The sequence below is a fragment of the Scyliorhinus torazame genome, chromosome 11, assembly GCF_047496885.1.
Source record: "Scyliorhinus torazame isolate Kashiwa2021f chromosome 11, sScyTor2.1, whole genome shotgun sequence".
NCBI classification, from domain to species: Eukaryota; Metazoa; Chordata; class Chondrichthyes; order Carcharhiniformes; family Scyliorhinidae; genus Scyliorhinus; species Scyliorhinus torazame.
Window position 1 is genome coordinate 131261786 of NC_092717.1, and position 14598 is coordinate 131276383.

Here is a 14598-nt window from a genome sequence, read left to right on the forward strand (position 1 = left end):
TGATAAAGGCTTCCCGTCCCTTTGAACGCCTCAGTACGGATTTCAAAGGCCCCCTCCCCTCCACCGACCGCAACACGTACTTCCTGAACGTGATTGGCGAGTACTCCCGGTTCCCATTCGCCATCCCCTGCCCCGACATGACTGCAGCCACCGTCATAAAAGCCCACCACAGTATCTTTACGCTGTTTGGTTTCCCCGCCTACATACACAGCGATAGGGGGTTCTCCTTTATGAGCGACAAAGTGCGTCAATTCCTGCTCAGCAAGGGCATTGCCTCAAGCAGGACGACCAGTTACAACCCCCGGGGAAACGGACTGGTAGAGAGGGAGAACGGAACGGTCTGGAAGACCGTACTACTGGCCCTACGGTCCAGGAATATCCCAGTCTCCCGCTGGCAGGAGGTCCTCCCGGATGCCCTCCACTTCATCCGGTTACTGCTGTGTACCATGACCAACCAACCACCTCACAGACGTCTCCTTGTCTTCCCTAGAAAGTCCTCCTCTGGGACCTCGCTCCCAACCTGGCTGGCAGCTCCTGGACCCATCCTGCTCCGCAAACACACGCGGGCGCACAAATCGGACCCATTGGTCGAGAGGGTCCATCTCCTCCACGCTAACCCTCAGTACGCCTACGTGGCGTAGCCCGACGGCCGACAGGATACGGTCTCCCTACGGGACCTGGCGCCCGCTGGATCCCCACACACCCCCCCGCCACCAGTCCCACCCTCCCTCCCACCGGTGCACCCGACAGCCGCCCCTTCCCAGGTGGATCGGTTCTCCCACCGGTCCCATCTAGGGGTGATGAAGCTGCTGAAGAAGCCGAAGCCACGCTCCCGGAGCCACAGATGCCTGAGCTGCCGCCTGCATCACCACCAAAGCTACGATGATCGCAGGGACGGCCAGGGCCCCGATCGACTAATTGCTTCATTCTGAAATGTAAATACATTTTGTAAATAGTTGCGATGTAACGAGGCTGACGCGCAATCAATTGCACAAAGACGCAGATTGGGTACAACTGTGGCTTTATTGCAGTCAGATGCGTGGCCTCCTGCTGCAGCTGGCGAAATGGCAGGGCACTGGAGGTCATGCATATTTATACAGTTCTTAGTGGGCGGAGCCAGCCGGCAGGGGCTACCGGTGAACCTGTAGTGCAGGTCCTACCTTACATCCCCTAATACAGTGGATCACCACATTCACCCATGTTAAAATGAGTCCGGCGGGGGTGATGTGAAACTATATACAAATTGTGCAATTATGTACAGTGTTAAGAAGAACAAAAGAAAAAGTCCATGTTGACGGTCCGGTGTCCGTCAAAGGTTCAGCCGATCCGGTGCTTTGGTGCTTCGTTGGGAGCGGCGTAACGGTGGCGGCGAAGTTGGCGCTTGCAGTGGTGGAGGTGGCACCGATGGTGTTGGTGGGGGTGCTGATGCTGGCCAGCCATCGGGGAACTCCGGGAGCGTGCCGAAATCCTCTTCGACCTCTTGTGCGGAAAAGCAGGGGGGGGTGGTCTAGTGGGACAGTGTTGGCGGGGTGGTGGGAGGGGGGGGGCGCATGGGTGGGGGAGTGTATTGGGGTGGAACCTGACGGTGCCAGGCCCCTGAGTGAGACAGTAGCTTGGCGGCTATCGGGGAACTCAACGTAGGCATATTGAGGATTGGCGTGGAGCAGGTGAACCCTGTCCACCAAAGGGTCCTCCTTGTGGAGTCGGACGTGCCTGTGGAGAAGGACGTGCCTGTGGAGCTGTGAGCCAAGTCGGGAGTGACACCCCGGATGTGGACTTCCTGGGGAAGGTAAAAACACGTTCATGGGGTGTGTTATTAGTGGCGGTGCACAATAGCGACCGGATGCAGTGTAGAGTGTCAGAGAGGACCTCCTGCCAGCGAGAGGCTGGGAGGTTCCTGGACCGTAGGGCCAGCTGGACGGCCCTCCAAACCGTCCCATTCTGCCGTTCTACTTGCCCGTTTCCCCAGGGGTTGTAGCAGGTCATCCTGCTGGAGGCCATACTCCTGCTGAGCAGGAACTGACGCAGCTCATCGCTCATGAATGAGGATCCCCTGTCACTGTGGATGTAAGCGGGGAAACCGAACAGAGCGAAGATGGTGTTGAGGGCTTTGATGATGGTGGCAGACGTCATATCGGGGGAATGGGATGGCGAAGGGGAATCTGGAGTACTCATCGACCACACTAAGAATGTACGTGTTACGGTCGGTGGAGGGGAGGGGCCCTTTGAAATACACGCTGAGGCGTTCAAAGGGGCAAGAAGCCTTCACCAGGCATACACGGTCTGGCCGGTAGAAGTGCGGCTTGCACTCCGCACAGACCTGGCAGTCCCTGGTGACTGTCCTTACTTCCTCGAGAGGGCAGTAGGGCAGTTTGCGAGCTTTGACCTGATGGTACAATCGAGTGACCCCCGGGTGACAAAGGCTGTCGTGTAGGGCCCGGAGTTGGTCTACTTGTGCGCTGGCACATGTACCTTGGGAGAGGGCGTCTGGCGGCTCGTTGAGTTTACCGGGGCGATACAAAATCTCGTAATTATAGGTGGAGAGCTCGGTTCTCCACCGCAAGATTTTATCATTTTTGATCTTGCCCCGCTGTGTGTTATCGAATATGAAGGCTACCGACCGTTGGTCAGTGAAGAGAGTGAATCTCTTACCGGCCAGGTAATGCAATAAATTAATGCGCAGTCAATTGCACAAAGACGCAGATTGGGTACAAACTGTGGCTTTATTGCAGTCAGATTCGTGGCCTTCTGCTGCAGCTGGCGAAATGGCAGGGCAATGGAGGTCATGCATATTTATACAGTTCTTAGTGGGCGGAGCCAGCCGGCAGGAGCTACCGGCGAACCGTAGTGCAGGTTCTACCTTACATCCCCTAATACAGTGGTTCACCACAGAGGCGAAACACTGTACGGAGGTATACCAGGTACCTTCATAACCTTAACTTCTACCACTCTGTAATGCGAGGCCACCACCCACACCGGAGCCACCACTCCCACCGGACTCTTTTTTAACAGGGGTGAATGTGGTAGTCAGTAATAGAGGTATTACGGTACTCTGTAATGCCAGAAGACCATTGGTGTAGAAGGTACTCTGTTCTCATTGGTTAAGCCTGTCTGCTGGCTCTGCCCAGCAAGGTGAGGTATAAGAGCCCGTGCCGCCCCAGCAACTGCCTTCTGTACTGCGCTGCTGGGGGTAACATCTAGAGTAATAAAGCCTTCAATTGTCTTCAATCTCGCTTCTGGAGTTATTGATCGAGCATCAGACTCTTTGTCAATGCCATCCAGTCTTGAAATGTTTGTTCTGTTCTCTCTCCACAGATGCTGTCAGACCTGCTGAGATCGTCCAACATTTTCTGTTTTTATTTCAGATTCCAACACCTGCAGTAATTTGCTTTTATCTAAATTTTTGTCAATCTCAGTTAACACAGTTTAGCTGCAATAGATTTGACCGTACATATCATTCTAACTGCTGATGTTTTTCTTATTTAACAGGTATCATCGAATGTGAATTGCAGTTCCCCCATCCCTACTGGTACTGGGATACCGTACTGAAAATCTGTGTTTTTGTCTTTGCCTTTATTGTACCAGTTCTCATCATCTCTGTGTGCTACAGCTTGATGATTTTGCGTTTGAAGAGCGTGAGACTGCTGTCTGGTTCCAGAGAAAAAGACAGAAACTTACGTCGAATCACACGGATGGTCCTCATTGTAGTAGCTGTTTTCATCATTTGTTGGACTCCCATTCACATTTTTGTATTAGTCAAAGCGTTGGTAAATGTGCCGGAAACGGCAGCAGTGTCTGCCTGCTATTATTTCTCAGTGGCTCTTGGATATACCAACAGCAGTCTTAACCCCATACTCTATGCTTTTCTGGATGAAAATTTTAAAAGGTGCTTTAAAGATTTTTGCTGTTCCACAGGGTTGAAGCTGGAATTACAGAGCAGCAGCAGAGTAAGGAATACCATACACAATCCTACATTGTTTTGCAATAGTGTAGGGAATGCAAACCGGCAAGTATGACTAGCAGTGGAAATGTCATCTTTCTCACCACAAACGAGAGATGACTTTCAGGATTCAGGTCTGACTCAAATTACTTCTGCAGTTTAATTCTTATTTTACTGATCAAGAAATTTAGGTCTGTTTAGCATTACAATAAATACAGTACTTTGGTCTGCCTGTGCTCATCAATAAGAGATCAAATGATCAGTATGCATGGGAAAACGTATCTCATGTTAATATCCTTATCTTCGGCACAACATAGCAGATGTTTAGCATCTAAGCTGGATAAGTGGCATTGATTCTGAAACAATGCTACACTTACATTCCCATTTCATTGGGTATTGGAGCATGTCAAATTAGCTTGGCAGGTATATGGCAGGGACTGTTGCAATGGATACATTTAGAGTCTTTGCTTATATGATGCCAATTTCTTTCTAAAAAATGCTCACATTGTATATTAGCAACAGACAGCTGATATTTTGTGGTGCAAAACAATTTCAAATCTTAAGTGAGAATCTTAAATCAAATTAAAAGAGAGTACAGAAAAGATTTACGAGGATGCTACTGGGACTTGATGGTTTGAATTATAAGGAGGGGTTGGATAGACTGGGACTTTTTTTTCCCCTGGAGCGAAGGAGGCTTAATAGGGGTCTATAAAATAATGAGGGGCATTGATAAGTTAGATAGTCAACATCTTTTCCCAAAGGTAGGGGAGTCTAAAACTCAAGGGCAAAGGTTTAAAGTGAGAGGGAAGAGAAACAAAAGGATCCAGAGGGGTAATTCTTTCACACAGAGGGTGGTGAGTGTCTGGAATGAGCTGCCAGAGGCAATCGTAGACGTGGGAACAATTTTGTCTTTTAAAAAGCATTTAGACAGTTATATGGGTACGGTGGGTATAGAGGGATATGGGACAAATGTGAGCAATTGGGACTAGCTGGGTGGTGAAACTGGGTGGCATGGACAAGTTGGGCCTGTTTCCATGCTGTAAACCTCTGTGACTCTATCTACAGTCAGTCATGTACAAAGATATATGTGTCACATAATGTGATGTTACCAATTTATTCATGTTGAAATGTAAAACATATTGGGCATTTCCGGCATATAAAGCAAATACAAATTGAATATATTATGCTATTATGCCAAAAGCAGTATGTGGAATGTCACCTTAGAAAAATAACTACATTTGCACACCATAAGCATGAATTTTTTGCTTGTTAAAATGAAAATGCATTCTATGTTTTAAGATCAAAAGTCTTTGATCATCAGCCACAACTTGGGTGTAGCAGTGCATTAATGAACATATGGCTCGGAGATAGTGTGAATGTCAATGACTGTGTTCTAGAGCTGAGATTTAGGTAACAAAGTGAGCTTTGGAAAAAGCAATCTAGCCTGGATAAACAAATGAAAAGCCCTTATTTTGTAAAACAACATGCGACAGAAATGGTTAAACTTTATAACAGAAGACTTACGAGATCCAATTTTACAACTGTGCACTCATGGCCAGGAACGTCACTTACTTAAGTGCCAGAAAGGTAATCGCAACTTTCTGTTCATTATGTAAAATATCTCACTCTGTAATATGGGTCTCCATTAGTTTTTAACTCCTTGGGTGGGGTTCTCCAATTGCCAACGCTGAAATCACGTTCGGCGATCGCTGGAGAATCCGTTTTTACAGCAAAATTGGGGGAGCTGCTGTTTTTCAGATGCTCCGCCCCTCAAAAATGCCATACTCGAGGAGTACGCCGCACGCTGATGGGGCGGCCTCAGGATGTCACCAGAGGCCCTCCCCCAATGCTTCGCCCCCGATTGGCTGACTTCCCTACTCGTGGGACACATGTCCTCTCAGTATTTGTGAACCTGACGTGGCAGCTGAGGACTGTATCCAGGGCCGCCACAGTTTGGGGGGGGGGCGGAGCCATTCCGCTGGCAGGGAAAGCTTCGGTGGGGGACTGGTGGGAGGTGGTCTGGGGTGGGGAGAGGGGTTACAGGGGGGCATTATCTGGCAGTCCGGGTCCACGTGCTGTCGGCGCCATGTTGTACGGCGCAGCCGCCGCAGGCCACTCCCATGGGCATGCATGGCCACAGGCCCGGCCATTCTGCGTTTGTACCTGCAGGTAAAGCCAGGGGGTTTTGTGGGACGGCTGCTAGCCCTCCACCGGGCGGACTATCGATGTGGAGGAGCCGCCGACCTTTTGGTCGTAAGACCAGACACTTCCTCCAGACATAGCCGCAAAATCGGAGAATCCAGCCCCATATGTTTTCAGAGGTGACTGAATTTTGGAGAAAGTAGAACATTTTAACGTATTTTCTCTTTGCTATTAATATATTGTCATGTGTTCCTATGTTAAAATATTTCTCACCTAATTGAAGTAAAGTAATCTAGAGGTAAATGTGTGACTGAAAGTGTTCTAGCTGTTCTATGCAGTGCTCAGAATTGTGGATGTGCTTCATTTAAAACTGAGATTGCTTCTTCTCTGATGTTACAAACTGTTATTTGATGGAGGTAAATGTTTGCAGATACTTTTACAGCCATGTAACAATTTGTGTTGTCCTGATTTGGAGTACATTTGTGAAATCATTAAATAAAAATGAGAGTTCTAAGTAATTGTAGCTTTTCCCTGGAATTTTAATACTTATTTTGGAGCAGCACGAGAGTTGGGAGAGCCATGCAGAGTGTTTACTTTACCAGATAGGGCACATAAAGCCAGACACTCCTGAACAGTCAGTATTTCAAGCTCTCCAAGGAATCTCATTCTCAGTAACTTTACATGGGTGAAAGAAATTAAATTGGAACATTTCTCATACAAATTCTTTGCAGCCAATCACAGTACTGAGGGTTCACACTGCTCAAAACCAAATAGAATGTTTTTTTAATCTACTCAGTGAATTTGCCAACTCCACTCACTCAATTGGAACAAGACAGTAATGTGTCAAACTCTTCTTATTCATTCGCTATGCTTTCAGTTCGATGGCCACAGGACTAATAGTGTCTGTATGTAACTACTTAAGGCAGTTTTAGTAATGTGAGCGGAAGAATGCATTTCAAACTGGCGCCGTGGCAATTTGCATACAACATTAAATCAACAAATAAATTGAAATTATCCAATGTATTCAAAAACTGGTGCATTTACAAATGCATTGGCATAGTTTGCAGGTATTTCACACCAGTGACTTTGACATGTGAGATAATCCAGTACAGCAATTTTAATCAAAATCTGAGATGTAGTGGTTAAATTTTTAAAAAATTTGTGGTGATCTGTCGTGGAACAACCCCATTGAAGAAGATAACAGTGGTTACCAAGACCTCGTGCTGGTTGCGAAGGGGCCCTCATAACAGTTCAAGCTTCAGGGTGGCCCCCTCGGGATCGGAGTGCCCTGGCTAACACCTCCATTGCTGCATAAACTTATTTAAACCCACCCCCTAGTTGCAACCGACAGGCTTCTGGCTGTTGAAGCTGCTGACTGCTGACAGTACCCTGCAAATGCTCTGAGGATTTCTGGTCATGTGGAAACCACCCAGCCCGCCCCTCTGGAAACCCCATACCCCAGCAGTATCATCAAGGGGATGGGCGTGACCAAGCTCAGTCACTGGCCCACAAGTTGGCACTGCTCAGTGCACCCTTTAGAAGTGCAGCCCCACAGCAGAGGAAGCAGGGGATTAGCAGAGCTCACCCCAAACAAAGGACACATTTACCATTGCTGCAGGAACCCTGCCTGGCACACAGTCCCTCTCTAGAGTAAATACCTCACCCCAGTGACACTTGTCAACCAGCCCACCCCAGTGTATAATGAGATGTCTCCAAGCCCTGCCTGGCCACCGCGCCCCTGGTCCCATCCATCCTTCCCCTGGCCAGGAAACCTGACCAGCTCCCTGCCACAACTTGTGTGTATAACCCAGGCTCCACATAACACCGCAGCCAAGGTCCTAGCAGATACACACATCCACCGATCACCCCCATTTGTAGGACGTGCCCGCACACCAGGCTCTTAGCAAGGAGATGAATGGCTGCAGAATGTGAACATCTCCACCACACAACCAGTTACCTCCCTCCTGGCAGGATAGCATATGGATCACCCAGTGAGGAGATCCATGGTAGACCAGGCTGGGAGAAACAGGAGAGGGGCCACAGAGCCTATCGCTAACACCGGTTGCCACGAGTACCCCTGTTGGCAGGGATGGGTGGTGAGCATAGAATCTCCACACATCATAGGCTGGGTCCAGTCACTGATGGGGACAGGGGTGCAATGCGGACTACATCATCATGTTTTATACTAATCTTGTTTTATAATAATCTCTTATCATTGTCACCACTAGGCTTACATTGACATTGCAATGAAGTTACTGTGAAAGTCCCCTAGTCGCCACACTCCGGTGCCTGTTCGGTATACTGAGGGAGAATTCAGAATGTCCAATTCACTTAAAAAGCACATCTTTCAGGATTTGTGGGAGGAAACCAGAGCACCCGGAGGAAACCCACGCAGACACGGGAGAACGTGAGACCTGCACAGACAATGACCAAATGAGAATCAAATCCATTGAGGGTACAACTCAGGGTGAACATGTAACCTGATGGTATTAGATGGTCAAGGGAATCCTCTTCTTGGTGACATTCTCTGCCCCCCAACCAACCCCCCCCCCCCCCGCCGCCGCCCCCCGCAGGACATGGATTTCAGATTACATCCAGCTATGCTCACTATCTACCTGGCCACTGCAGCCATTGCAGATGCACACCGACTAGAGTGCCATGGCCAGGACAGAAAAGACACTGCAAAAGAGGATCCTGCCCCAGAAGAGCAGGGGCCAGCGGTGAGGCACATGTGCCAAGGAGGAGGTGCGAAGAAGGCGCCTCATCATGCACCTGTCCTTCGAGAAGCTGCCGGAACGTGTATGCTGCCAACCGTATGTCATCAGTATCAGATGCTGCACTGCCGAAGTATGGAGGAGGATGACTGCTCCCAGTGGCCGTCAAGGTGATGGTTGCCCTGGACATTTATGCCTCTGGCTGATTTCAAGGCTCGAACAAGGACCTGTGTGGGAACTCTCAAACGTACGCGCAGAGGTGCATCCACTCTGTCATGGAATCCCTATGTGCTCGGGCATCGGGCAACATGACCTTCAACCGGGACCAGGTCCAATGGAATGTCCAGGCAGCAGGATTTGCCACCATCGCTGGCATGCCCCAGGTCCTGGGTCGATCAGTGGCATGCATGTTGTCCTCCTAGCACGAGCTCAACAGGGGGTGCCCTTCATTAATAGGAAGGACTCCCACTCCATTAACTTGCAGTTGGCATGTGACCACCAACTGTACATAGTGTGCCCGATATCCATGCAGTGTGCACGATGCATACATCCTGGCACATTCATTGGTTCCTGGCACCCTCGAGACGCTCCTCGGGTGAGGGGTTGGCTAGTGGGCGACGTGGTTTACCCTTTGAGGTCATGGCTAATGATGCCTTTGCAGAAGGCCCAGACCGAGGTGGAGAACTGTTCTGATGACGTTCAAGCAGCAATTAAGTGTGTCATCGAGCAGTGCATTGGCGTGCTACAGATTCGCTTCCACTGCCTGGATTGCTTTGGTGGGGTGATCCAATATAGCCCCCAGAGAATCTCGAGCAGCATGATGGCCTGCTGCATCCTTCATAACATCACGCAGCAATGGGGCGACATGCTGAAGAAGGAGAAAGAACAGCAGGCCTCATCTGACGAGGAGGATGAGGATAGTGTCCATGAGGATCCGGGCTTGGAGCCTGAGCTGGCTTTGCAGGCCGGTCAATGTGCGATCTATCGCTGCCAACATGGGACAACCTCTCGATTTACGAACTAGGAGGCTTGACCAGCAGCAGTTCCACCATTCTGTCCCACCTCTTTTTCCCCCCAACGCCCTACTTCAAACCCCACACAAAATCCACCTTTCCCTCAGCCGCTAAACCCTCCCCTCTCCCCTAGTCCTTCCACCCCTTCCCACTAGCACAGCTTCCCCTCCCCCTGCGAGGGACATACCACCATCACCACAGGTGTTGGCCCTGTGTTGACAGTATCAGCGGATCTTGATCGAGGGATGTAGGATGGTGACGACTCACTGTGAAATGAGCTCTGGTGCTCCTCATTGTTTGACAAAGTCTGACTCCAGTCTTTAAGATAACATACCACTGTCTTGCCAAATGATCCCTTCATATGCGTTGGCGATCCCTTCACAGGTCAAAATATGTCGGAGTGGTTTTGCAGGGGGGAGGGGGGGTTCCTGGAGATGGTGAACGGTTGGGGTTAACTCATTGGTGTTGCTGTCGTGCAAGGCGGGCTCACACTGCTGCCTCCATGCCCTGCCACCTCTCGGTGAGGGTGTAACCATGTGGGTTGTTGTTGTGCCTTGGGCACCCTGTGCACTCATCCCCCACCCCGCCCCCTCCTCGCCCGGCCCACCCAGCTGCTGCACAACACCCAACCCGTCCTTCACACCCGTGTTAGATGTTAGAGGCAGATCGAACTAGTGGTGCAAAAGTGTTTAATTGTGAGTATTCACAGCACTTTTGCCCTATCCCCTCATTATCTACTACATCTGTGCCAACTTAAGTATAAATATCTCTCACGCCCTTCTTTTATGTGTTACCCCAGATAGCACACCAGAAGTGGAGGCAGCCTGCTGCTTGTCTCGCCCTCTGCCCAGTAATGCCTTTAGCATTGGTTCTCTCGAGGGCCTGGACAATGATGGGCCCGGCCGATGTTCGGGTGTCACATGATGTGACTGCCTGTTCTGCCGCTGCCCAGGAGGTGTGCCAGTGTCAGATGTGAGGATCCAGCCTACCCTGCAGGAGGCGCTTGGATGAACTCCATCGCTTCCTCCTCCCTTGGGGTGCTCTCTGGCTCCCGGGCTACTCCATTGGATGAATGGGAGGCCAAAGCTCTGGAGGCCTCACTGTTACCTGCCGCGGTCAGACCTGGAGGCCCGTCCTCGTCTGAACCATGGTCTCAATGCCCTCAGTCATGGAGCACTTAGACTGCGTCATGCCCCTCAGTGAGTGAGCCATGTCCCTCAGTGTCTGGTTATGGCCCTTCAGTGCCTCGACATGTCCCGCTGTGTCTGACTATGGTCCGTCAGCACCTGACCAATGCTCTCGATATCCTCAGCCATGACCCGTTGTGAATGGGCCAAGCTCTGGAGCGGCGCAGCAATATCCATCTGTGCCCAGGAGATGTCCGCCTGTGACTGGGTTCTTCTGTCCTGCGCCTCAGCCGTGGTCAGCACTGTGTGTCCCGAGCCTTGTACGTTCTGATACATGGCTTTGACATCTTTCCACCCCATCCTCCCCTCCACAACAAAGTTCAGTATGCATTCAATTTCCGAAGAAACCTGGTGCTGGGCTTCATGCATCCAAATACTTGGCTGGCACATCAGCCTATTCTGAGAGGAACACTTAAAAATTCCTCCAGGTTGTCAGGCTCTGATCGCGAATCCTGACCCCAGTGAATCAGCTGCCTGTGGGGCCAGGAATTGGGCGGGTTGCATTGGTCCATTCACATGACATCAATTGCTCCTGCCCAGCTCTACGAGCGACTGTGAGCGATTTATCACAAATTTCCACTAGCGGTAACACTTCGTCACCAGGACAGAGAATCCAGCCCATGGTCCAAATATAACCAAACTAGTGGTCATAAAATAATGATTGAGGACTTCCGGGTGCGGCGATGACCAGCTAAGTCGCACGTTTCGGCAGCTCCCGGTGGAACGGACTTTTGGGCCCTTAATAGGAGCCCCAACGGCAATTTTAACGGCAAATAACACTGTGCAGTAATCCAGAAGGGAATCCCCCCTGGACACGGATGGAAAAAAGAGAGGAAAGTAGCCGGATTGCGGTGGATCCTCTAGAGCAGCGGCCAGGAAGGCAGGCACAAAGCAAGATGGCGTCGGAAGGAGGCAGTTTAATATGGGGCCCTGACAAACAGGAGTTCCTGCGGCGTTGAGTAGATGAACTCAAAAAGGAGATGAAGAAGGAGCTGTTGGCCCCGATATTACAAGCGATTGAGGGGCTAAAGGAGGAGCAAAAGACCCAGGAACAGGAGCTTCGGGTCGTGAAGGCAAAGGCTGCTGAGAATGAGGACGACATACAGGGCCTGGTGGTGAAAACGGAGATCCACGAGGCACAACACAAAAGATGTGTGGAAAGGCTGGAGGTGCTGGAGAATAATGCGAGGAGGAAGAACCTAAGGATTCTTGGTCTTCCCGAAGCTGCAGAAGGGGCGGACGTTGGGGCATATGTGAGCAAGATGCTGCACTCGTTAATGGGATCGGAGGCCCCGACGGGTCCGCTGGAGGTGGAGGGAGCCTATCGGGTTATGGCGCGAAGACCGAGGGCTGGAGAAATTCCTCGAGCAATAGTGGTGAGATTTCTCCAATATAAGGACAGAGAGATGGTCCTCAGATGGGCAAAGAAAACTCGGAGCAGTAGGTGGGAGAACGCGGTGATCCGCGTATATCAAGATTGGAGTGCGGAGGTGGCGAGAAGGAGGGCAAGCTTGAATCGGGCCAAGGCGGTGTTGCATAAAAGGAAGGTCAAATTCGGAATGCTGCAACCGGCAAGACTGTGGGTCACTCATCTAGGGAAACACCACTACTTCGAAACGGCAGATGAGACGTGGACATTTATTGTCGAGGAGAAGCTGGAGTGAGCGGGCCAGAAAAAGAACGTTTGGGACAAAGTGGGGGGGTGAATATGTGGGATGAAGGGGGGAAAAGGGGGAAGAGATGACTTCCCAAGTTGTTAAACCTGCGACCCTGTAACTTTTCTTTGTTCCCCATGTCGTGGGGGAGGGGGTGAGGGAGGATGAGGAGCTGAGGGCGCCGGCCATTGGGAGCGGGGTCAAAAGGGAAGCGCGGGCTTTGTTCCCGCGCTATGGTAATCACGGCTGGAACAGGGAAGTAGGAAGGAGGGGGCCTCGCACAGTGTGAGCCGAGGTCACGGGGGGAAGCCGAGGTCGGCCAGAGTTTGCTGACTTCTGGGAGCAACATGGGGGGTGCAATTACGCTAGTTTGGGATCTAGCGGGTGGGGGGGGAGGTTAACTGGGTTGCTGCTGGGGAGAAGGGAGAGCTGGTATGGGAGGGGGGTCGGGGCAGGGGGGCGCCGCCTGGGGGAGATACAGCTACGTGGGAACCGGGTGAGGAGCTGGATTGAAAAAGGAAATGGCTAGTCGTCAATGGGGGGGGGGGGTAACGAGCCCCCCAACCCGGTTATTCACGTGGAATCTGAACGGGCCGATTAAGAGGGCAGGGGTACTCGCACACCTAAAGAAACTTAAGGCAGATGTGGTTATGCTTCAGGAGACGCATCTGAAGCTGATAGATCAGGTTAGACTACGCAAAGGATGGGTGGGGCAGGTGTTTCATTCGGGGCTAGACGCAAAAAACGGGGGAGGTCATACTAGTGGGGAAGCGGGTAATGTTTGAGGCAAAGACTATAGTGGCGGATAGTGGGGGCAGATACTTGATGGTGAGTGGCAAACTACAAGGGGAGGCGGTGGTATTAGTGAACATGTATGCCCCGAACTGGGATGATGCCAATTTTATGAGGCGTATGTTAGGACGAATCCCGGACCTAGAAGTGGGGAAGTTGGTAATGGGTGGAGACTTTAATACGGTGCTGGACCCAGGGCTGGACAGATCGAGGTCCAGGACCGGAAGGAGGCCGGCTGCAGCTAGGGTGCTTAAGGATTTTATGGAGCAGATGGGAGGAGTAGATCCCTGGAGATTTAATAGACCTAGGAGTAAGGAGTTTTCGTTTTTCTCCGATGTACACAAAGTATTTTCACGAATAGATTTTTTTGTTTTGGGAAGGGCACTGATCCCAAAGGTGACGGGGACGGAGTACACGGCTATAGCCATTTCGGATCATGCTCCACACTGGGTGGACCTGGAGATAGGGGAAGAAAAACAACAGCGTCCATACTGGAGAATGGACTTGGGATTATTGGCAGATGAGGGGGTGTGTTTAAGGGTGAGGGGGTGTATTGAAAGGTACTTGGAACTTAATGATAATGGGAAGGTACAGGTGGGAGTGGTCTGGGAGGCGCTGAAGGCAGTGATTAGAGGGGAGCTGATATCTATTAGGGCACATAAAGGAAAGTAGGAGGGTAGGGAAAGGGAGCGGTTGTTGAAAGAACTTCTGAGGGTGGACAGACAATATGCGGAGGCACCGGAGGAGGGACTGTACAGGGAAAGGCAAAGGCTACATGTAGAATTTGACTTGTTGACTACGGGTAATGCAGAGGCACAATGGAGGAAGGCACAGGGTGTACAGTACGAATATGGGGAGAAGACGAGTAGGTTGCTGGCCCACCAACTGAGGAAAAGGGGAGCAGCGAGGGAGATAGGGGGGGTGAGAGATGAGGAGGGAGAGATGGAGCGGGGAGCGGAGAGAGCGAATGGAGTGTTCAAGGCATTTTACGAAAGATTATATGAAGCTCAGCCCCCGGACGGGAAGGAGAGAATGATGTGCTTTCTGGATCAGCTGGAATTTCCTAAGGTGGAGGAGCAGGAGAGAGTGGGGCTGGGAGCACAGATTGAGACGGAAGAAGTAGTGAAAGGGATTGGGAGCATGCAGGAGAGGAAG

At 50.9% G+C, this 14598-nt stretch overlaps 1 protein-coding gene across 1 annotated transcript in view; it reads left to right on the forward strand.

Moving 5' to 3' along the window:
• Nucleotides 1-5921, forward strand: part of oprk1 (opioid receptor, kappa 1) — a 75699-nt gene extending 69778 nt beyond the window's left edge. The window contains exon 4 of the mRNA XM_072467773.1: nt 3490-5921. Within this exon, the coding sequence (XP_072323874.1) occupies nt 3490-4016 (527 nt within the window). The 3' untranslated portion in view covers nt 4017-5921. The remainder of the gene's footprint in view (nt 1-3489) is intronic.
• The last annotated feature ends 8677 nt before the right edge of the window (nt 5922-14598 follow it).